The 24669-nt window shown below is 45.6% G+C and overlaps 2 protein-coding genes across 16 annotated transcripts in view; one reads left to right on the top strand and one right to left on the bottom strand.

Annotated features, from left to right (window-relative positions):
* Positions 1-11380, bottom strand: part of LOC144770234 (syncytin-1-like) — a 328703-nt gene extending 317323 nt beyond the window's left edge. Inside the window, exon 1 of one of the 7 annotated variants that reach the window (XR_013598839.1) lies at positions 11250-11380. The gene's annotated coding sequence lies outside the window, so the exon portion shown is untranslated. Of the gene's footprint in view, positions 1-11220 lie in introns of all 7 variants that reach the window. The other 6 variants (XR_013598840.1, XR_013598838.1, XR_013598835.1 and 3 more) reach the window with 6 other exon arrangements.
* A 19-nt stretch (positions 11381-11399) lies between these two features.
* Positions 11400-24669, top strand: part of EXOC7 (exocyst complex component 7) — a 339430-nt gene continuing 326160 nt past the window's right edge. For 7 of the 9 annotated variants that reach the window (XM_078654569.1, XM_078654567.1, XM_078654572.1 and 4 more), the window contains exon 1: positions 11403-11562. In XM_078654569.1, the coding sequence (XP_078510695.1) occupies positions 11503-11562 (60 nt within the window). In that variant the 5' untranslated portion in view covers positions 11403-11502. Of the gene's footprint in view, positions 11563-24669 lie in introns of all 9 variants that reach the window. The other 2 variants (XM_078654573.1, XM_078654571.1) reach the window with 1 other exon arrangement.

The raw sequence follows: 24669 nt of genomic DNA, 5'->3' as shown, positions 1-24669 counted from the left end.
AACTCGCAAATCCCTTTCGCGCTGATATGGGCCATCCCATGAGCCATTGTAACCACTGCAGGCACATATGCATATCCATTCTCCCTGTACTTTCTCTCCACATGCTTAACTCTTTCTCCGTGGCCTCAGCTTGGATGGACTTCACACTTTCTATCGTGTCTTCACATATTCCAACATCACCAGTCCATCTTTCTGGGCTCGCAACATACATTCGGCTCATCATATTCTTTGCAGTTTCCTTAGCAGTTTCATCAGCAAATGCATTTCCATGACCAACATCATCAGTCACTTTCTTGTGTGCACTACATTTCACGATCGCTACTTTCAGGGGCAACGTCAGTGATTCAAGAAGCTCATTCACCAACTGACCATGCTGAATCTTAGCTCCATGCGAAGTCAGGAACCCACGTTCTCTCCACAATCGTCCAAAACTGTGAGCCACTCCAAAAGCATACTGACTGTCGGTATAGACAGTCACTTTCATTCCTTTGGATAACACACATGCTCTCGTTAATGCCACGAGTTCAGCGGCTTGAGCTGAACCATGTGGTATTCGCGCGGTTTCGACGATTGTGTGCAAAGTTGTGACAGCATATGCTGTAGTCACGTTACCATTTGGGAGTTTAAAGCATGAACCATCCACCCATAATGTACCATCACATTCAGCAAGAGGAGTGTCGAATAAATCAACTCTCCCTTTAGTCTCTTCCTCCGTTCTGAGGAAACAATCGTGCTGTTCTGAAGCATCCGATTCCTCAGCAATTGGTAACAATGTGGCTATGTTCAGGGTGCTGCACCTTTTGATGTGCACATGGCTCGCTAGTAGCGTCAATTCATAACTGGACAGTCGAGCACTAGTTAAGTGCTGTGTCTTGGTCCTATTTAACAACGTGTCTACTGCATGCGGGACCATCACGATTAGTGTATTATTCATTACTAGACCTGCAGACTGTCGAATAGAAACAGCTGCTGCTGCTGTGGCCCTTAGACAACTTGGCAATGCTCGTGCTACCGGATCTAAAGTTGACGAAAAATAGGCGCATGGCCGCTGTTTATCTCCGTATAACTGAGTCAGCACGGACAATGCACAACCCTCCTTCTCGTGGACATATAATGTAAAAGGCTTACTGTAGTTGGGGTTACCTAACACAGGGGCCGAACATAATGCTGTGCGTAATTCGAGAAAACTTTTCTGACACTCATCAGACCAAGGAATGGGATTGGGTGTATTCGTACACGTTAATGCCAATAAGGGTTTGGCTAATAACGAAAAATTTGGAATCCACTGTCTACAGTACGATGTAATGCCCAAGAAAGCGCGTACTTCTCTCTGCGTTCTTGGCACATTCAATTTAGCTATTGCCTGAATTCTTTCTGGGGTCAGTTTTCTTCCCTCCTTCGATAAGAGATGACCTAAGTAGGTCACTTCTTGTCGGCAATATTGGAGCTTGGAAAGTGACACCTTGTGATGCAGATCACATAGATGACGCAGTAATTCCAACGTGGCCATTTTACATATTTTCTCAGTATCCGCAGCTATGAGCAAATCGTCCACGTACTGTACGAGAGTGGAACCTTTGGGCAAAACCATTGCGTCAAGCTGACTTTTCAGAGCTTGACTGTATATTGAGGGGCTTTCACAGTAGCCTTGAGGAGCGCGTTTAAAACGGAAACTGCGACCACCTAGACTAAAGGAAAAAATATCCCTGCTTTCCTCAGCAATCGGGATACTGAAGAAAGCATTCTTCAGGTCAATCACCGAAAACCAGGATGCAGAGGCTGGAATCATAGTCAATAATGTTGTAATGTCGGGGACAACTGGGAATTGTGGCACCACTATCTTATTTACTTCTCTAAGATCAATCACGAATCGATACACAGGTGGCTGAGAAGGGTCAGTTCGTTTTAAAACAGGCAGAACAGGACTATTGCAAACATTGCCTCGTGTTTCTTCAATTACGTCTTTCTCAATCAACTCGTAAACAATCGCTAGCAAAGCTTTATCGCCCTCATTGGATATTCTGTATTGGGGAATTCGTGGCATTTTGACATTCGACTTTAATGTTACAACATATGGTGGAATTTCTAAAAGACCTACATCATTCGGACCAGTAGCCCAAAGAATATCTGGTAGAAGTGCCAATTCTGCTGGAAGTGTATTTCTCGACAAATACATGGGAGAAACCACTTTCTTACCTAAAGTCAGTTGTACTCCTGAAGGAGAACAGTACAAAGTCGCATACAATCTTTTTAGCAAATCTAATCCTAGCAAATTTTCACCACAACCTGTTGTCAAAATAAGGGGTGCTTCGAATTCACAAGGACCAACAGAAAGAGATAAAGGGTCAGAAATCGGATTTCTAACCGGGGCGCCAGAAAAACCTACGGAAACGTTCATTTCGCCAGACAAAGGTGCGCCAGGGAGTTTGGAGTGCATAATAGAACTCTTTGTAGCACCAGTATCCAACAGAAAAGGTTCTGACACACCCGATGTAATCACCTCAACGTAAGGTCCACTCTGATCTACTGGAACTGAAACAACTCCCTCTCCTTGTCTAAGGCTGTCCTAGCAATCATTATTCTCCCACTGCTCATTTTCTGTGTAATACTCGTCAACGTAGTATTGAGCTGTCCTGTCAGATACGTTATTTTGCTGATCAAACCTGTTCATAGAGTTTTGTGGTGGAAGGGAACGTGCGTCCTGAGGGGCGTTTCCACGCCCTCTACCTCTAGGCGCTTCCTGACTACCACGACCTCTTACGCCAGAAAATCCATTTGTACGTTGTGGCAGGGCAGGACAGTCATATTTGTAATGACCCTCTTGTTTGCAGTATACACTGGTTGGGACCTACGCGGTTTTGATCGTAATCGAATCTCTGCAAGTTTCTCTGAGGCTGCTGAAAAGTGTTCCGGTAGTGATTCGGACCATTAGTATTTTTATTACCACCACCACGTGGAGGATAGGCTTGCTGTAGCAAAACCTTCGTTTTGAGTTCTCTAGTTTTCTTCTCTACTTTATCTTTCTCATCCTTGTCTCTATTCTCGTAGTACTGTGCGGTAGCTAATATCTGGGCTGAAGATGAGACTGCCCAAGAACTTTCCGAATCTTTTAATTTTCTACACAAGTCTGGAAGTAGATTGTGCACAAATTTATCGACGAACAATCTCTGACCACCTTCTGTGGTCATATCTTGACCGCTGTGGTCAATGAATGTTTCTTCAAATCTGGTGAAGAAATCTGACACAGTTTCGTCTTTCTTTTGCTTGCATGCAGATAACTTATCCCAATTTACACGTACTGCAGGCATTATCGTTTTCATGTAATCTACTATTCTACCAGGTAGTTCCGCTATCAGAGGCTCAGGCTTGGCACCACCAACTTGTCGTGCATCCGCAGCAGTAATATTAGCCCACGTGTCACCTAATTCCTGGTCATGATCTACATGGCGAATTTTTCCCCATAAAGGTTGTGGAACAACGTTCCCGAATAACATATCGATATCGGCCAAATTCATTATACATGACCCAGCAGTTTGCGACAATTCTTTATAGTACCCTGCAGGATTTTTACGCGGATCTGGTAGTGTTTGTTTGAGTGCTAAAACTTCAGCTCGCTTCCATGGAACATGTACCCATACGCGGTGAAAGTGGGGCAGGACAGGTGGGACAGCTGTCGCGTCACCCTCTCTTCATTGTGGGGGAACTTCTCTCATAGGGTATTGTCGTGCCTTTTTCCTACTAGATGTACTAGATTCCGATGGTGACCCAGAACTACTTCCCTTACTTCGATATGATAATAGCATTTCAACTGCTTTTTCCACATCGGGACCTACAATCATACCTTGACTAAACTTAAACCTTATACGACACATCTCTTGTGGGAGGCAATCCTGATCATTGTCTTCTAAATCCTCGCAAAGAAAAACACACATCTGTTCGAACACATATCTCTGTGTCGCTGTTTCCCATTGATGGAAAACTTCCATGACAGACTGTAAATCATATTTTGCAGTGTCCAAGACCCATTTCCGAGCTAAACTATTCAGGGAATCTCTCTCTTGATAATCAGGCAGTTGACTTCGCAACTGTCTTCTACTTATGTTAGGGGTCGTAGCAGGCGACCCGAAAAGGGGTAAAAGAAGATTAGTAACAGTGCTAGCCATTTTCTGCCGAAGGGAAGGTGAAACGGAAGAACAAACAGATGAAAAAACGGGGTGAGATAAGGCGGGGGTAGAGATGGCAGAAGAGGTATGAGAAATAATAGAGGGGGCACTAGGCAGAATCATAGAGGGAGCATTAGGAGACGTAAAAAGTACAGTAGGCAACATCGTAGAAAACACAGGTGAAACAGAAGTTGTCGGTGGGCCTGAAGGAGGCTGCACCGAAGAAGTAGGAGCCAGCTGAAGAACAGCTGGTGAGTGCTGTGGAAGAGCCAGAGGCGCAGTTTGTGCAACTAAAGGTTGCGGGGGTGCTGTAGCATTCTGCGCATAGGGGGTGGCGAAGTTAATAATTGCGACATTAATTGGTCTTTTTCACGCTCTTTTGCTGTCCCTTGCTGAAGAGACGGCAAAACTGGATAACACTTATCTATTGCCATTTTACGTTGCCTGTGCAATTGCTCATTCATCTGCTCTTCCTCATTATCTTTAAACTGCACGGCAGCTTGCATTACTGAAAGTGCCCCTTCTCTCTTATTTTTCTTAGCTAATTTAATTTCTTTTTGTTTGGCTTCTTTGCGCCATATGCGGAAAGAGTCAAACATCGCCGGCCGGGCTTTCTTTTTGAAGAGTTTAACTTCAAGGCTGTCTAAGATTTCAGAGTCAAAGCTACCATATTGGGGCCATTTTAAAACACCATATTTTCTAGTGTATTTAATCCATACCTCGTTGTAAACGATGGGGCCTACCCCATGTTTAACGTACAGCTCGTAAGTCGGAGTTCCAACTGGAGGAACCGGACATGAGTCCTCCAATCGGGAGTCCCTATTATTATTACCAAGACAAAACCAATTCCCGAGTCTAAGACTAGGCATCCTTTCTCTCTAGTCTAGTTCCAAAACTTCAAAGGATTTATCGACTACGATATTTCTCGTGAAAACACGAGTCCTTCGGTTATGGTGCTTGCAAGAACCAATAAAAACCTTTATGTATCTCCAAGATACCACAAAGTAAGTCCAACTAAGGACTGGGAGACGCTCCACTTATACTTAACTGAAAAATATCGATGGCTTCACCAGAAGACTCGTCTCAGCGTTTCGCTCTACCGAAAATTTCAAGGGTCCAACATCAGGGCGATAGCCAGGGCAGCAGTCCTTGTAGCCGTCGGGAAGCGAGGAACCTCGCAGTAAAGACCTTCGGACCACGTCGACATGCAGGGGTCGATGAGGTGGTGGGCCCTCCTCCGGAATTTTCACACGAAGCTCCTCACGATCTTCAGGCTGATTGGTACCACTGGAATCGCCCCACGTGGGCGCCAATTGAGGTACTGGGTTTTTAAGAACCGATACAGAACCGGTAACCCAGCGGTGCCTGGCGATCAACACACCAGAGACCTCGGGTTCTCCTGAGTCAGACCGACAGAAACTTCAGAGTCTTTCAGGTGAAGTCAAAGATTCGTTTTATTGGCTGCAACCAAGGTGACAGGGTCCTAGAAGTACGATACAAGTATATTCAGGAGACTGCACACTTTCACAAAGTCAGGCTTCTCTTCTTATACCCAATATTCAGCCTTGAGCAATATATTCCTTGAATTCGTGGTATTTCATTTATGGTTACTGTTTACAAAAGAAAAGTAGAGTCATGATGACATGTACATATTTCACGTCGTGCTGCCCATAACAAATCATCCGGCAAGACCCAACATTTCATCAGATATCGCTGGACCCCTAATAAAAACGGTCACCTCCCCATCATAAAGCAAGTGAAAAAGAAGGAGTGGAGAAAGATGTGAGCGAGATATGGCAGGTGTGCGCGCTCAAATGGTTTTATGGCTGGTTGGGCCTAGATGCTATCTTGCTCGGCCACTGGGAGGGAACTGACCTAACGAGCTCGGCCTGGGGCAATGGTTCTAACTTGTACTGGGGTCAGGGAGAAGTCGATTAAGGAGTATGTGTCCTTGTGGAATCAAATTCAACTGGATTAAGGCCTATGTAGAGGGCAACATGCAACTAAGGGCTTAGAAGGTAAATGACGATTTCGAGGTGAAATCGTCACTCGAATATGCCGAAAATACATGTACTTGATGTACTCGTCATTCTCGGTCTTTTGATACCAAATTCGTCCTATTTCGACGAAGTTTTTTATTCTCGAGTCCGGTACTATTATATGAATCCAGATTTTTCAGAACCACATACTAAATCAGATCATATGGAATTAAGCACTCTAAAGGGACGCGCCTGAGATACGAGGCGCTGCAGCAGCGTTTGTGTTTGTTTTATTCTTATTTACATGTAATTGTGCACAGCTTTTAAAAGTACGTTATTGAGTTGCTACACTCACTGTTTTCTGTGGAAAGCCCACTCGCCGTCATCGGGTCATCGCCTCGTTCCACCACGGCTGGTGCCGCTTGAGTGGAGGGCGTTCCTGACCTCGAGACCGGCCCCCAAGGGCGTCATTCTTCCGCCATAGGCGGGACCGGTGATTATTTAGGCTGCATCTCGAACACACGCGCAGCGGACGCGCCTGAGATACGAGGCGCTGCAGCAGCGTTTGTGTTTGTTTTATTCTTATTTACATGTAATTGTGCACAGCTTTTAAAAGTACGTTATTGAGTTGCTACACTCACTGTTTTCTGTGGAAAGCCCACTCGCCTTCATCGGGTCATCGCCTCGTTCCACCACGGCTGGTGCCGCTTGAGTGGAGGGCGTTCCTGACCTCGAGACCGGCCCCCAAGGGCGTCATTCTTCCGCCATAGGCGGGACCGGTGATTATTTAGGCTGCATCTCGAACACACGCGCAGCGGACGCGCGCGGCGGGCCCCGACCCTTGGCCGTCTAGCCTGCCAATGGCCCCCTATGTCCGGGAGGAGCTAATTGCTATCGGAAGACACGCAGGATGCACACCCCATTTGTGGTCCCCTGGCTCTCTTTGCGCTCAATGCGACCAGTGTGGCTTCAAGGCCTCAGGGACCAGCCAACTAGTAGCGCCTGCAACCTTAGCAGCTAAGTCCCCTACAAAGTTAAGCTTAGTGAGTCTCAATTGCAGGTCATTAGTGAAACATCATGAGGATATCCACGAGTTCCTCGAAGACCACTCCCCTGACTTCCTATTTCTGACGGAAACATGGTTAACCGACGACACCACGGCCATTTCCACCTTGGCGCTACCCCCGGGGTACCTCATATGCCTCCAGAATAGACCAAAAGGTAGAGGTGGTGGTATAGCAGTGATATTTAAAGATATATATTCCTGCACCCTTAACCCCATAACCATAACTAACTGTGAAAGTGCGGTATTTAAGGCACGGGTTTCCGACACCTTCACCCTTACGGGGCTCCTAATCTATCGCCCCCCCGGCTTAGCCACTGCCTTTCAAGAATCGCTGGTGGCAACCATCACTGCACTGGCCTTACAGCCAGCTAATTTCAGTGTACTGGGGGACCTTAACCTTCATCTGGAATGTCGTGACTCGCCCACTATACTGAAATTCCTGGGTGATATGGAAGCCTGCCAGCTTATCCAGTTGGTCGAAGGGCCTTCGCATCAGGCAGGCCATTTATTAGATCCGGTGTTCACGAACATCCAGGAAGCGTCTGTCTCCATTCCCGGCCCTCTTACCTGGACAGATCACTTTCCGGTCTTTACTACTATCCAGATTCCAGCTAGATGCAGGGAAAAGCCACCACCTCCGCTGCAGAGACGCCCCTGGAACAAGCTTGACAATGCAGCGTTCGAAGCTAGACTCCATTCCTCCTGCCCCACTTGGCCGAGCAACCTGGACGAGGCCGATACAGCCTATAGGGAGTGGATAAAAGATTCTCTCGACCATTTCATTCCTATGAAGTGCTCTAGGCCCAAGAGGGGTCAAACTCATCCGTGGTACTCTGAGGCCCTTACATTACAGAAAAAACAATGTAAGCAGTTGGAGCGCCTCTGGAGGAGGTCGTACGATCATTTGGCTAAAATCAACTTTAGAGTAGCTACTAAAGCCTACCACAAACTTATAAAACTATCTAAAGCCAAATACTATACAGAGCTGATCAACTCCAGCACCAATCGCTCCAAAACCATTTTCACCTTAGTAAAAGATCTGACCAAGATACCAGAAGGTCCAGGTAATTTAATTGCGTCCGATGCCCAATGTGAAGAGCTGGCCTGTTTCTTTGTAGACAAAGTCAAAGGGATCTATAACTCGTTAACCTCAGATGGACCCAATGCTAATTCCAACCTCATGGGGTCCATCGACTCGCCACTCTTACTACAATGCTTACCATCTATTGAGCAAACTGAGATGGACTCTCTGATCAAAAGAGTCAAATCTGGTTCCCCGGAAGACCCTGTTAAGCCAGAACTATTCAGACTATTCCAGGATTCCATCTTACGAGAAGGGCGGATGTTAATTAACAACTCACTTCAGTCTGCGACCATTCCCCCATCCTGGAAACATGCTAAAGTTGTCCCTCTTCTAAAAAAGCCATCATTAGATCCCACTAGACCTGACAGCTTTAGACCCATCTCCTTGCTCCCCTATCTTGCCAAGGTGATGGAGGCCCATGTTAATTCCATTCTAACCACTCACTTGGAGTCGAATGGAATATTGGACGAATCGCAGCACGGCTTCCGTGCTAAACATAGCACGGAATCTGCTCTGCTAGCCGTTACGGAACATCTGAGGGAGGGGCTGGACCAGGGTGAGACATCTGCCCTGGTTCTGCTGGATTTGAGCGCGGCCTTCGACACGGTCTCCCACAGGATCCTGCTTGCGAGACTGTGGGAGATCGGAGTCAGGGAGAGTGCCTTGGGATGGTTCACGTCGTTTTTATCTGACCGTTCATTCCAAGTGCACGCCCCACCGTACTCATCCAGCGTACATTCCCTGGACTGTGGAGTCCCGCAGGGCTCTGCGCTCAGCCCCACATTGTTCAATGTGTACGTCCGCCCCCTGGCCATGCTGGCCAGGGATCGTAACATCAAATTAACATCATACGCGGACGATACACAACTCATCTTCTCCTTCTCTAAGAACAGTGGGGCTGACCAAATTAAGTTCCAGGAAGATATCCTGGCTATATCGAACTGGCTGTCACAGAACTATCTCCAGCTAAATTCTTCCAAGACGGAGATACTCATTGTAGGTAAGGATACCGAGAAATGGGACGCACATTGGTGGCCTCCCACTCTGGGACCCTCTCCTGTCCCCAAAGAGGCTGTTAAAAACCTGGGTGTGATGTTGGACAACTCACTCTCCATGGAAACTCATGCCAAGAGAGTGGCAGGCACCTGTTATGGTCGCCTGCGCTCTCTTAAACCTATCCTCGGATTCTTTGAGCCTTGCATCCGCCAGACTATAATCCAGGCCCTAGTCTTATCCCATCTAGACTACTGTAATGTCCTGATGCTAGGCTCTAACTTGACGGTGATAAACAGGCTCCAGAGAGCTCAGAATGCCGCGGCGCGCACTCTATTCGCTCTGCCAAAAAAATGCCACACCTCCCCTATCCTCCATCGGTTACATTGGCTTCCCGTTAAACAACGTATCCAGTTCAAAAGCCTTTGTTTAATTCATAAAATCCTGTATAATACCGCCCCCCAAACCTTGCTGGGACTCTGTTCCTTTTATGCCCCCTCGCGCGCCCTTCGCTCAGCCGACCTGTCTCTGGCACGCACGACTAAGATCCGTAGGAGCCGAGCTGGTGGTCGCTCTTTTAGGCATCTGGCGCCGAAGCTGTGGAATTCGATCCCACTTGGGGCTCGGGCCACTTCTAATCACCTGCTGTTCCGCAAACAGATTAAAACTTGGCTGTTCTCTTCCATCTAGCTCCACTCTCTCTGCTGTGTTGCACTGCCTCTAGGTTTGTCCGCAGCGCTGGGACGCCCCATTGCTGGGGTAGCCATGCGCTATATAAGCAGTATTAACATAACATAACATAACATTCCGGGATGGGCTTTAATTGAGAATATTCGGTTTTCTGGCCGCAGTGCTAAACCTGGAGGAATCCACCAGTGGAATTTCCTTGACCATTGCCATAGTACAGTAAATGGAGTACTGCCAGTAAATTCTCCTCTACTTTTAGCACTAAATACTGGTCACTGTTTTAATTAACTTATGAGAAGGTGTCACTCAAAATTTCACACATTTGGGAGTAGATTGTCACACACAAGCACACAAAAATCCTAGAAATGTCACACATAAACAATCTGAAGACAGGTATGCACAAAGATAGTGGAGTAATGCATTGAATGGCCTACTTGAGAGCACCAGAGTCCATACATGCCAAACGACCCGAATCAGGCGGGAGACGGACGATTTTTCAAGCTAAAAATGGCTTTATGTTAGCTGTCTCCAGCCTGAAATTGCATTCTCTCCTATAGAAGTCAATGGGGAATTTTTATTCTCCCGATTTTTTACTTTAAATCTCCCACGTCCCTGTCCTAAAATGTTGGCATGTATGCCAGATTATTCATAATAAATAGGACTAACAAATAACCCCTGGATTAACCAGTAACCTTGGGTTCCAGAGCGGAGTACTGCCCAACATAAGGAACTTCAACACCTCGTCCGGGCTAGTGGTCGCCATACAAATGCAATAACAATAAAAACATGTAAGGTTGCCATCTGGCCGGTTTTATCACGAAATGACCAGCATTTTAATGTGCCTGCCGGTACAAAAATGAGAAAAACCCTATTAGCAGACATGTTTCTCCCGTATCTGTACATATTTGTACCTTTAACTAGCAAATATAAGAAGAAAATACTTTAAAATGTGTTTACAACAAAGACAGAAAGGTAATGTCAAAAACGAATACAGACGATTTAATTGAAAGTTTTAGTTAAGAAGCATGTCCGGGCCTTTGCAGAATCTTAAAACGTGAACGGATGCCCGGTATTCTTCACTAGGAAAGGTGGTAAATCTACAAGTTTGCAAGCTGGATAAGGCAGTTATAAGAGTGCCTACACAAATATGTGTATGTTAACACGTTTGTCAATCAGTATGTACATGTATAAACGTACACCAAGCAAGTTGTATTCCCTATTTGTAGTAGCTCTTGCTGCATTAACTACCTTGTCAACGCCTGAATAGGTTCTCGTACCTGCGAAGTTAATTCGAGCTGTAGGTATGATGACTTCTTTCTGTTTCTCTGTTTGAGACCGTTATTACGGGATTTGCCCCTACTAACATGGCGGCCACAGCGTGATTGAATTGACGTCCAGCACAATCTTGCGTAAAGCGGAAGTGCCAATGTTGACAGCTGCAGCTGGGATATGTTGAGCGGAAGTGTGGCTCCAGGGGACTAGAGATAATTCTGGCTCGTAAGAAAGGGCCCCCGTTGCCCCAGTGACACCATGAGTCCTTCAGAAGAATGTTCGGGTCGCAAGAGAAGCATCGAAGAACGATTGAAGCAGGTAAATGCAGGAAGAGGGTGGCATAATAGAAAATCGGGAAATGAGATGCTGCTACACACGCATAACAACCAAATGGAGCAGGACATGCTGGGGCGCAAAGGACCCTCTGGAGTCCTAGATACGCGCTATGATGGGGAAGAACAGAAAACAAAAAATAAGGGTAGGAACCCGTGGTTGCAATTAAGTGCATGAAATTAATTGTAGCCTGGGTCCAGTGGTCGAAGTGGGGGAAAAAAGTAGGGGAACTGTGGGCGGAGCATCAGGGGGCAGGAATAATCTGAGGATTGGGTCAGTGGGCGGAGACAGAGGTGTGGCCAGAAAGAGCAAAACATCCACATTTTTACTATGTTTGGCATTCACTGATAAGTTACAGCTTATAACGATATGCAATGCAACCAATAGATACACCTTTATCCAAGTGCACTGGTGCCATTTCGTTAGCCTAGCGCCAACGCAGGCACCCTTGCACCATGGTGCAAGGGTGCCTCCGTTGCATGCAGGATTGTTTTTGTGCAGGACGGGGCACCTTCCTGCACAAAAACAATCCTGAGAGGCTTTTTCCTCTTTCTATGTGTGCTGCACGTGTAGATAGAGGAAAAACAGGGAGAAGTAAAGATATTTCTCCTTGTTGTGCCTCCCTTGGGGAGGCGTAAGATTTTGATGCAGTCCCATGTTTACAAGCCAACGCCTCCCTTGTGCAGAGTAAGGCAAAGCAGCAATTTGCTCTATGTTGCATTTCTCCATATTTATGAAACCTTTAAAGCCATGCAAAGTGGCTTTGTGTGGCTTCATAAATATGACTTGCAGATTTGTGTTGAGCATTTACCACTTTCCCTGGTGCAAGCATGACGCAGGCCCTCATAAATATGCCCCTTAGTTTGGTGTGTACCAATCACGCATTGCCGATCCCTGGTGAGTTGCACTACTACTGCTGGAACAAGGCCAATGAGGCACTAATGGGTGAGGTGGACTGGCCGCAAGTGTCCTGTGACCTCAGTGACAAAGTCTCTGCTGATCTAGGGTGTGCTGCTTTGTAGGCCTGCCTGCAAGACTGGGAGTGAACTTCAGTATGTATTGTGGTGGACAGGGCTTCAAGTTTAACCCACACTGGCCTCCGCTTGGGTCCACCTGCTTGTGCTAAGAGACCAGGGCTTCTGTGGTCTAGAGTGGTCTGGTGGGCTGCTCATGAAGCCTGATTCCCCAGTTCCAGATTTGGTAGCTCTGGCCATGGTGCCACATCCTCTCCCCCCATGAGCACCTTTCTACCCCACTGAGAGACACTTGCACTGCCTTCAGCTACAACTCAATTGTGCCCCTTTGTAAACACTGTGATGTGTCTCAATTCAAATTATGCACTGCTTGAAAAAATAGTAACAACATCCTGGAAAAAACAAACACTCATAGGCAATTCAAGATTATGTAAAGCATGCAAAATATAAGAAGGAAAGACATGGTTACCTTAGCTTTTACACTCCTTGTTTGGAAATCAATGAGTGTTTTTTGCCTCAAACATTGAGGACATGAAACCAGTGCTCCTCTTGTACACAGGTGTGTCTTTGGTGTACTCGTTGGCAGCAAGGAAGGGGATAAGCAGGGCTCAGAAGATTAAGGGATTCTTCAGGACATTCTGATCTGACTCACAGAAGCCCATAAGGGCTCCTCCACATTCATGTCAGCCAGCCAGCTTCTCAAACATCGACATTATGTATTTAAGTCTCCTGCTAACGATACCTTTTGACTGTCTGGCTTGTTAACGCTCCTACCCACAAAAAACTTGAGAAAGCTCTTGAGAGTAATAGGCAAACTTATATTTTCACTCGGGAAGTGAAGGATGCATCCAACTTAATTTTTGTGGTGTGTACATTAGTTATTCTGTAAAGCGTCACTAAAAAAAATCACAAACCTAAGAAGTCCCAAAGGCAAGACCTATTGGCTTTGCCAATGCTTGTTTAGATATCTCATTTGCTAAATGGGGCACTTTTAATTCGGTGCCAGACAGGGCTGAACTGGGAACCCAAAGCAGCCCTGGCAAATTTGTGTCATCCCCTGCACTGTGTGATGTGAGTGGACGCAAGAAGCAAGCCTGATGACTGCAAAGAGGATACCGGGAGAGGGTGTTCTCTCTTTAGTACATTTTGGAAAAAAATATATAAATGGTGCATTCTACAACACATTGTATTATATATTCCATTGTATTAGCTTTTAGAGCACATTAAATGTTGACCTTACGGTCCACCAGGATATGACAATCTCCTTGGGGACCTACAAGGATTCCCTTACTATCACCCTCCAACACTGCCCCTCATCTCTCCACAGCCCCTCTCTCACATGTATTTAAATTGGTTTATAGTGCCTCTCATACCAGTAAGGGACTTGGAGCACTTTACATCATACACACATACAGAGACAATGAATCATATGTGTGTAAATCAATGTTTAGAAAATGTTTACAAGACAAAAGGGTCTTCAAGGTGTTAGGATTCACATGCCATCAATTCTGGTTGGCATTTTTTAAGATCTGGAGAAGCTCAACCTGAGGATTCAAAATGTAACACAGTGGTTGGATTTTCTAATAAGAATGTATTTCTACCCAAACAAACCCATGTTAGCAGTATTAGGATAATGAATGTAGGAGAGTAGGATCTGCTTACTATGGTTACCCCCACTTTTTGCTGGTGTTTCACTGTTTTTCGACTTTAGTCTGGCTGGGGCCCTGCTAACCAGGACCCCAGCCTAGCTGTTCCTCTCTAAATTGATTGCATGTACATTAGGTACACTCCAGATTGGTTACTGGATTACCCTTGTGAGTCCCTAGTATATGGTACCTTAGGTACTAAGGGCATAGGTACCCCAGAGGCCTTTCTGGGGCTGAAGCATGTATTAAGCCACCCCTGGGAAGCCTTCCAAAATGGCACCACAGGTCTGTTACTGCAGCCTGGGTAAGGTGGTGCATGCACCCCTTACTAAGATATAGGTTACCTATATCTACCTAAATCACTGACACATATAAACCTATAAGTCACTCCTATGGCAGGCCTTAACAATCCTGAAGGCAGAGTGCTTGGTTTTGTGTGAGAGGGTGCCCATGCATGAGCAGGACCACTCTGCAGCTTTCGGAATCTCTTCCCTGTAGCTGTTTTGTGATGCAGCCAGACCATATACTCTTAAGTGCATTATAACCTTGCGGTTAATGCTAACTTTGGAATGGCTACATGGAAACTTGTTGTGTTTGATGTCAAACTGTAGTAAATAAAAGTCCTTGACACAGGTGTACAAAAAAGGTTGGGTTTATTATGCTTAGTTCCAAGATGAGTTGATAAGGTAAAGCAAGGTAGGTGGAATAAAAACAACCCCACCAGGAGCGGACTCCCTTTCGCTCAGCGTGCCTGCCTTCAACTGACACTCTACACTCAAGCCAGGCACCAAATATTCCATGAGGTCAACAGGCATTCTCAGGCTCTTGCTAGCTCAGCAAAAGGGCAGACACATCAGGAGCAAAGTCACTTATAACACAAACACTTTGAAATCCTACCCCCCCCGCCAGTTCTGGCGGCGGGGGTAGAGTTCCACCCTTCTAGAGGGAGAATACATGTACACACATACCTAACCGGTAATAGTTTAAAAGAGCCCCAGCATCACAAAATGGATGCTGCAGCTACAGACACAAGTCTGACCTCCTTCTGCTGGACGAAACTCTGGCAGGGGAGGCTTGGACAATAGGTTTTCTGTCACGGGGAGGTGTCCATACAGGCTTTAGTGTATTGGGGCTGGGTGGGTGCATTCAGAGAATTCTTTTCAGACAGTGCTGGGGTCACACTTGGTGTCTCCCCCAGTTCAAACCGGTTGCAGGGACACTCAGCCCCGGCTCTGGCGCAAAACTGGACAAAGGGAAAGGAGTGCAACCACCCCCCTCTCTGGATCCACCCATAGGTGGGTCCCTAGAGTAAGTCCAACCCCTAAACTCAGTATAAGTATAGGAACCTAGTCCTTAGGACTTTAGATTACCCTGGACGAAACTCTGCAACATATGTCCTGTAACTTCGACATTCTATTTCGACTAGAAGGTGGAAGAGTCTCCCTTGGGGTCAAGGAGTGACTCCCCTGTTCAAACAGGCACCAAAGTAGCATCTTGCTGGTCTGCATTTCCAAGGCTCCCGCCGAATTTGCGGCTCAGGACACGGACTTCTAGACTTCTGAGACCCGCTGCCCTCACGAGTGACGTGGGACCGGAACTCCTGGACACCGTGCACATTTGCAAGTGCATCGACATCCCGAGTTTTCCCGAAGTTGTGCATTGGGCTACTTGTAGTCCAAGCCCCGAGCACCATTTGCACCGACGATTGTGGGCCTACACTCCACGAGTGTTCCGTGGGCCCGCTTCTAGCATTTCCGCTCGAGGCTCCTTTGCGATCCCTGGTCCGTCGACTGGTGGGTCCCCACAAATGTAACTCTTCTGTTTCTTGGGCTTTCCTGGTTGCTCCAGACGTGCCCTGACTCCCCTCCAAAGGGTGAGTCCCTCAGACCTTGTTGGTCTGCACTGCAGCCAATCTTTTCTTTCTGCGTGGGTTGCTGTTGCCAAGGCTTGTTGGGTCCAATCCGGAAACCGACACCGCAGCACTCGACATCCTTCGTGGGACAGATCGAATCCAGCTCCTGGTCATCCTCGACGACTCCTGGTCCTCGTGGCTGAAGAGTCAAGCTTTATCTTCTTCACTTGAAATCACCCGACATCGGTTGGCATCTTCTCCTCACCTTCCTGGTCACTGGTTTGTGACCCATACTCTGTCCCCTCTGCTTTCAGGTTCAGATCTTCGATCCACCCTTGGATCCACCTGGACACTTTCGACTTGGTCACCAGCAGCACTTTGCAGCAGATTGCCATTGAAAACAACGACGAAACCCAACACCAAAAGACACCTATGCACCCGGCTTTCCTGGGTGAGGTAACTCGAGTACTCAGGTGCTCCCGTGGGTATTGACTCTAGAACTGCCTAGTTCTAAAGGGGTTTGCTCCAAATCCTCTTCTAAGTGTCGATCTCCTAAAGACAAGAATGGGCTTCTCTGGGACTGTGCTTCGCTGGTTCACTTCCTTCCTACACAACAGGTCTCAAAAATTCAAGAGCAAAAACTTGATGTCCTCCCCAGTACCGGTATCTTTAGGTGTCCCTCAAGGATCCTGCCTATCCCCTACTTTGTTCAACCTAGTGATGGAGCCTCTCACCACCCTGCTACAAGCATCCAATGTACACTTTAACATGTAGGCTGATGACACTCAAATATATCTCAAGTTACATTCCCCCAAAGACATCCTGAGTCTGAATTCAACGATCAGAAGTACCCAATCCTGGCTGGCCGATAACCACCTCAAACTCAATGCTATGAAGACTGAGTTCCTCCTAATCTCACCTCCCTCGAAAATATCCTCCGCACAAGCATGGCTTAAGCACCTAACAGCACTCAATGTCCAACCGACAATCGTGGACTCAGCAAAATCCTTAGGCATAACACTTGACACCAACCTCAACATGCAGCAGCATATCAGCAAGGCTACTAAGGGGGCGAACTTCCAAATAAATACCTTGAGGAAACTGAAACCCTTCCTTCCAGCAAAAGACTTCCAAACAGCGGTACAAGCTCTAGTCATCCCGCGCATAGACTACGGCAGCGTGGCCCTCTGCGGCCTCCCTCTAACGTCAACTGCACCCCTCAGAGCGTCACTAAATGCGGCAGCGAGACTCATCACTGGATCAAAAAAACATTCGCATATCTCCCCTGACTTCAAATCCTTGAACTGGCTGCCTCTTGAAGCCAGAATACACCTGAAAATTGCCTGCATGACGCACAAGGCTATTCACCTGAAATCACCTAGCTACCTCACTCATAAGTTGACAATTTCAGGAGGGTCCAGAACTACCAGGAGCACAAACAATCTTCTGCTGAAACCGCGAAGATTCCGGAAGGAAAAAACTTACAAACGCTCCTTCTCTGGAATGGCGCCCAGGATCTGGAACGCACTTCCTCCTGAAACTAGGCTCATCTCCTCCTCCCTTCTCTTTAAGAGAGAAGTCAAAAGTATCCTTATGGCTAAATATACTTGAACAATGCGTCTGACCTACACTGCGAACAGTATTCCAGTATTTTATTATGATTTAGCCTATATATTCCCTTGCACATGTGTTGTGACTTATATTAGTCTATATATTTTAGCATATTAGCCTTGATTCCTCATACATGTACTATATATTTTAGTATAATAGCCTTGATTCCTCGTACCTGTACTATATTTCTGTTATTTTTGTTATGTACATGAACTTGATGATTTACCTACCTACTATGCCCCCTGCTTCCCCTACCCTTCCACCAGCCTGTGTAAAGCGCTCTGTTATCTGCAAAGATCTTGTTCGCGCTATATAAAACTTTGAAAATAAAATAAAAATAAAATAAAATAAATAAGTGTCCTTTATCTGTAATTTTCCAACCGCGACTTTCCCATAGAAGTTAATGGTGATTTGCGGCTGTGTTTAGACACTTCACACGTCCCCCGTGGGTCCCCTGTGTCACTACCTTGTGTGGGTCCTGGTGGCCTCATCGGTTTTAAAGGCTCTAGGCCTTGTATCTATGTCAGTCGTGGTTCTTATACCACTTTCTTAGTATATGGTTTGTGACGCCCCTAGGGCTAATCATATATTGTGCTAATTTACTGTGTGCAAATAAGTTTACTTGATGTACTTTTGCCTCTAGCCTTATAAAGAGACTAGAGGGATGTGTTTAGAATAAATACATATATATATATATATATCTGGTGTGGTTCTGCTTTCATATGGTCATTTATGAGATTATAGACTGGTAAAACAAGCTGCTTTACATTCCTTCAAGAGTTAGCCTGAAGGCTGCTCTCCATAGCTACCACTAGGATAGCTTTCTATATAGGTTGTCTTTAAACCTAGCATCCATATAGGGTCGTTTGGACTGGTGCAAGGTGCCCACTGGAATAGTGGACAGCATATGCCAGGCCAACTTATCACAATGAATGACTGGGGGAAAAAACATAACTTCCAACCCTGCACCATGCAGTTTGCATGTAGGTCTTTGATCGCAGGTCATAGCTGATAGCCCGCTAAGCATTGTAAATGAACTGTCCCGAACTGGACTCAGAAGTCGGAATACGTTGTTGGATAATGTTTTTAAAGTCTTTAGAGTGTGGTGTAGATACTGAAATGTGCTTTATGCAGCATTTTCCGTACTGGTTGTTGATGGAAAAGAAGATAAGTGGTTAATCTGTTTCATCGGGAGGAAGTCATTGATGTTGGGGGCATTATCATTGACTAGGTTGAGTTCCTTGTAGTACACTTTGCGGCAATGATTATAAAATGAATGTGGTGTGCATGATAATTGTTGATACAGCTGGGAGGCACAGTGAATGAAGGAAACACAATTCCACAAGTCCTACCAGCCCACTGTTAAACCAACCAACCTCACTTATGTTTCATAAACTATAAGTCAGCAGTGCAGAGAAAATGTATTTCACCACAGGACCCATTGTGGCTTCTAAAACATTCAACAACTTTTCAACGTCTGAACCAAATTCTCCACACACTAATAACTCCTATCCTCAACCCTAGTCTCACCACCTTTTGTGAACAACTGTACAAATTTGTCATAGAAAATGTAGGTACAGTCTGCAATGGTTAATAAAAAAGTTTGGTTAAAGGATAACAGGCCTGGTGCCTTCCCCTCCAAGTTCAACTCCAATGGTCTTAATCTAAGTTAAAGTTCAGTCATGTTGAGATTGATCATCTTAAATCCTTTTATAATTTCACAGAATATCCCATATTTAAAAAAAAAAAGATTCCACGTTTGTCCTATTGTGTAATTTTTACAAAATCAATCTTCATTATCGTACAGCCAGCTAACATGTTTTGATGGACAATCCTCTTCTTCATGGCTTTCTGTTTAGCTTTGTAGTTCCACTGGCTTGGATGCCAAAACTAAACACCAAAGCAGGAGATAACAAGAAACCACTCAGTCTGTGGAGTTTTGTGTTGTATCCTGCTTGGCGTTTCCTCTTGGGCCACTTCACAGAGCTAGGTGGTATGACACGGCGGTGGAGGGATCAAACAGACCTCCAGGCTTCATAATGAGCAACGGGTGGCACCCCCGCCTGCGTCATACCACTTAGTGCTGTGAAGTGGCCCAAGAGGAAATGCCAAACATGATACAAAACTCCACAGACTGAAGCCTGTAACCAACATCCGCTTAGTCTCAACTTTTTCTTCATCCATGGAGTGGTATATGATTCTTGAAGTAAATTTACAAATTAAAACTCTTCTGATATCCTATGATGTGCGTAGTGACCACATAGCTCTTAAATGACAGCAGAGTTGGCACTCTGACTCTTTGTGTCCTGCTTGCAGTGTTCGATAAAGCCAGCCACCTTCCACCTGTTGGCAACTGGTATTCAAGGTGTAAATTGCCTTCACACCTATTAATCGTGCCTTTATTGTCACCCACCTCCCCCCACTTTTGTAGTCTTAAACACTTTACATAAGGGACTGAACTCCTTACCTGTCAGCTGTAACCCATAGCCTCCATTTAGTGCTCGCCTCTCTCCAAATTATGTTTATGCCAAGCTCTTCAACCGGCCAGGATTCACATAACCATCAACCTCACTTTAAACAATCTCTCTCATAGCAGTCAGATATTGGATGCATGGCAACTGGTTGAAGCTAAACAGAGATCAAATTTAAATCCTAATCACCAATCCGGGCACACAGTATTGGCACTCACTCTTTGCTTGAAACAGGATGTGCATCCAGATTGTGATCAGGTCTGTGTGATCTGGAAAAACTTGCACACAAGTAAATAACACTACTGTTGAGGCAGTCTGTTTGGTTGTGGAGAAGTGTGGCTCAATGGTTAGAGCGGTAGACCCTGATGCAGAGGTCTAGCCCGGGACCAGGGTTCAATTCCCCGCCTCGGCGGGTCTTGGGCTCAAAATTCCACGGACCTGATAATTCTTGCCTCGGTGCCTATTCCAATCATGGAGTCCCACTCTGCAACTCTGGGCAATAGCTTGATTCATCTCCACAACGGCCCCCACAACGCTAAGGATACCTGGCCTCCACCTTGGGGGTGCCCAGGAGTGGACACCTCACAGGGAAAGCCAGGATGGGTTCCACAGCGGTATTCGTACAAGCGCCTTGAGACCCTTGCGGGTGAGTAGTGCGCTATACAAGTATCAATTTACATTTTTTACATTTACAGTCATACATGTGACTGGGTCCAAACTGAGGTGGCATGGTGTTCAAAATTACGATGGATTGGGATATAGCCTGAGTAATTACCAGTGGCTGATTTTATTTCAAGCATTCCATACATCACTTTGTATATACTTTTCTTTTGCATTTAACACTACAGTGCTTATATTTCTTAATCTCTTCTTTCTCCAGCATGCTGTTTCCCCCTTTGCTCCCGGTCTCTCCCTGCTGGTCTCCCACCCCTCCACTCTGTGCCTCCCACCCCCTCCCCATTTTGTTGCTCTCCTGGCCTTATGTTGTTCCCCTGCCCTCTTTGCTCACTGTACCTGCTAGTTGGTGCCTTCAACACCCAGTCCCCCAACACCATTGTGGCTGCAGCAATTGTATTTGCCAATGCCAGATTACTTTATTATGCCCTGACGTTGGAAAAGCCAATATCTGGGATCAGCTATGCTAAAAGTATAGCAAATAATAAGGAAACATGTTTTTTTGTAGTTTCAAGAAGTTTCAAGATGGCTCTCACATTCGGTGATGTAACGACAAGATGAAATGTGACCATTTGAAAAGTACAGGAAACATTGTTTCCTGTATGTTCTACACACTCCTGATAGCTGCCGCATAGCGTTATGCAACAGAATGATGCACGTTTTCTAATTATTTTCTGTGCTTTTAGCATGGTCCATCACTGCCATTGGCTTTTCGAATGCAGTTGCAGCATAAAAGCATTCGGTATTGGCAATTGGCAGAGCAAGACCAACTGGCTTTTCCACTGCTTATTTGCTAATTGCTAGTATGTCAGTCCCAGTCACTTTAATGCTGTGACTGTAACTACTGGGGAACCTGATTCGTTTTTGTTGAACCTCTTGTCTGCCAATGTCCATAATCACAGACTGGATTTCCTTTTTGTGTTGTTTTTAGGTCTTGCGTGGCGTACTGCGCAGATGCGCAGTCGAGCTCGCAAGATTTTATGTTTCAGAGTGAACTTCACTAGCCAGGGTTAAGCCCGCCCCTCTTCTCCATTGGCTGGCCTCCTAAACGGTGGCCAGCCATTGGAGAAGAGGTCCTAGTGACGTTCTCCTTTCTCTTTAAGCCCCTTCCTTTTCAGATTGGGTTCCTTGACTTACTGCTGAAGTAAAAGGTTTCTTATCTTCTTTATGGGGCCATCTGGACTGTGAATGTGTGAAGATCGCACGAGTCTAGAATAATCACAGAAGCTCTGCGTGCGTTTGTGGTTTTATTGTCTCGACCCCTTGGTGGGTAGCCCTTTGCTCCCTCGCATTAGCGTACGATGAGAATTACAGGTTGGAGGGTTTCAGTTATGGTTGTCTCGGGTGATTGATTGCTCTACAGTTTCTCACAGGGGTGATTTTAGCTCTCGTGGGATTGCCAATGTTTGAGGTATGTTCGCAGGAAGGCACCCCGTCAACCGAGCAGGTGGCACCGTCTGTCCAACGAGAACATTAAACCTCTTTAAACAAACATATTGAACCTGTTCACCGTGGCCCCATAGCAGCCTGCGTGACAGCCGAAGCCTCGGAGGAAATATTGCATCTTTCCTGCGAAGCCCTGGCGCTGGGCAGCGACTGCATCTTAATCTAGAGGTTTTGCAAGACTGCCCGCAGATGGCCGTGATTATCTTTCTGCAACATAAATTTAACCCCCTCATAAAATAAGACCGCTGAGGAGATGTAACCTTTAAGGAAATGGCTTAAAGCTGGTTATTCCGCAAAGTGTTTGCCAAGTTGTTTGATCTGTAGGCTACAAATAACACGGTTTCCCACGTTTTACATTCCAGTAGGACTGGAATAGCACACCCTATGTGTTTAGTGCCATGAAGCCACAGTAATGCTAGAATGTGAACTACATGCAGACGCAGGTAACACAACATGTATCAACTTAAATTTATAAAGTTAGACGGAGTTAAAATATAACCTATTTGCACTTTAGCATCGCCCAATATCTAATAAAATAGCGTGTCAGAGCCAGTCACTCTTCTTTCATGAAATGTTACTGTTTGAGAGTCAGGGTACATGAGAGGGGTACAGTGGCGGAGCAAGGGGGTCATGACCCTAATACAAGCTAGAGAAAGGGTCCTAGACCCCTGAGGGGAGCAAAGGATAGGCATAATGTGGCCACAGGTGGCCCCTTACACCCCTGCCCCCACTCTACATGCTGCCCAAGCAATGGCAACGCCCATGGTGGGGCATAAGAACATCTTATCTTGTTCAGATCAAGTATATTGCATTATTTTAAAGTGAGTTGATACAGGTGATGATGTATTTGGATATCATTATTGCACAAATACAATGACTTCACAGCTTTTGATACTTAGGATTGGTATTAAATTTTTTTATTTTTTTAGCCTTTGATTCACACATACAATGCCATTGCAGTGAATTATTGAGTTGCTACTATGTAATGTGTATCACGGTCCTACAATACAATTTTGGGGTTCTGATATTTAGAAGCCACCGGGCCTGTGACAAGAGTGCTCACTGGTTTATTTTATATTGGATTTCTTGTTTGACGCTCAAAATGAAGCGGGAGAGGCAGTGCACGTAACCAAAGGGTCTTTGGTTAGAGTACCCGAGGTGAGATGGGGAAACGGGGATTACAACTAACCCCTTCTGCTGCACATGGCGGGCAGGCATAGATTTGTGACATGCCCAAGCATCAGCTATCCAGAGGCCCTTGGGACCTAAGAAGCCAGAAACATGTGGGGTTTCAAAGGAAATATCAGGCAGTTATCCTCTAGCCTCAGGTGGGAGGGGTTCCAGGAAATACAGCATTTTGTGAAGATAAGACCCCCTCACCCCCCAAAAGTTAATTTTTTTCCTGGGTGCACAGATAGTCTGTTAAGAACGCAGCGGACCGGAACCATCTGATCAGCTAATATTTCCAGAACATATGGAAATATTTCATGGAAGTTACATTCTCATCAAATAGATGTCTTGTATCCACCGCTCTTCGTGCAATAACGGTAACCAAACACGCAACGCACACATTTAGGGGAGTTAGCGTTTATAGACATATGTATAATACATATTGGTGTGACAAGCAACTGTATATTTGTTAGTCAAAGCATCCCCACTAGCATCTACTTGATATATGTGCAATGTCGGTGGTAAATGTAGTAAGTGCCTTCAAACAATGCCAAGCCTAGCAATCATTTTACTTGTGCATAATTATCTGAGTAACCTTGGAAACTTTACTTGATGCACAAGGAATTAAACAGAAAGACCTATAAAAATAAAATGCAGTTTTACAATAAGCTGGTCCCAAAATATTCCTGTTCACTTATGTGCCCTTTGTGTACCTTACTTAACCTCTATTTGGAACAAAGTAACAGATTCGATGCACACTGTTTACTGGTATCAGGTAAATAGTGATGTATTTTTCTCCTAGGAATTTGGCTTAGCCTCTTGGTACCGACGTGAGCGGTGGGCAGAGTATCTTCAACATACCTTTTATTCCTTACAGCTGGAGCTTATGTTTAATGCTCTTCAGATCAAAAGGTTGATCTGGATTGATTTCGAGGTGTACATTAAATATTTAAAAATCGCCTTCAGCAGACAGAACGAGAGCCAGCTGTTAATTTTGAAGTATCCACAGAAGGGGGACTGTGTCTCCTAACCTAGATATTAAATCGGTTTTCCCTAGTATTTAGGTCAATTCACATCAGAAGCCTTAACTAAACTCTGATTCCAGTGTTTTGTAGATCTACACTTGGCGTTAGGGCAGGTTTCCGGCATTCATGATGGAGGATTTGTGTATCGCTACAAGCAATAGCCTGTAATTCGGAGGCATTACATTCAATCACAATCCAAGGATTGTTGAGGCGGATTAACTG

Source organism: Lissotriton helveticus, chromosome 7 (assembly GCF_964261635.1).
Source record: "Lissotriton helveticus chromosome 7, aLisHel1.1, whole genome shotgun sequence".
Taxonomy (NCBI): domain Eukaryota; kingdom Metazoa; phylum Chordata; class Amphibia; order Caudata; family Salamandridae; genus Lissotriton; species Lissotriton helveticus.
Note: the sequence above shows the minus strand (reverse complement) of the source record. Positions and strands in the feature narration are given on the sequence as shown.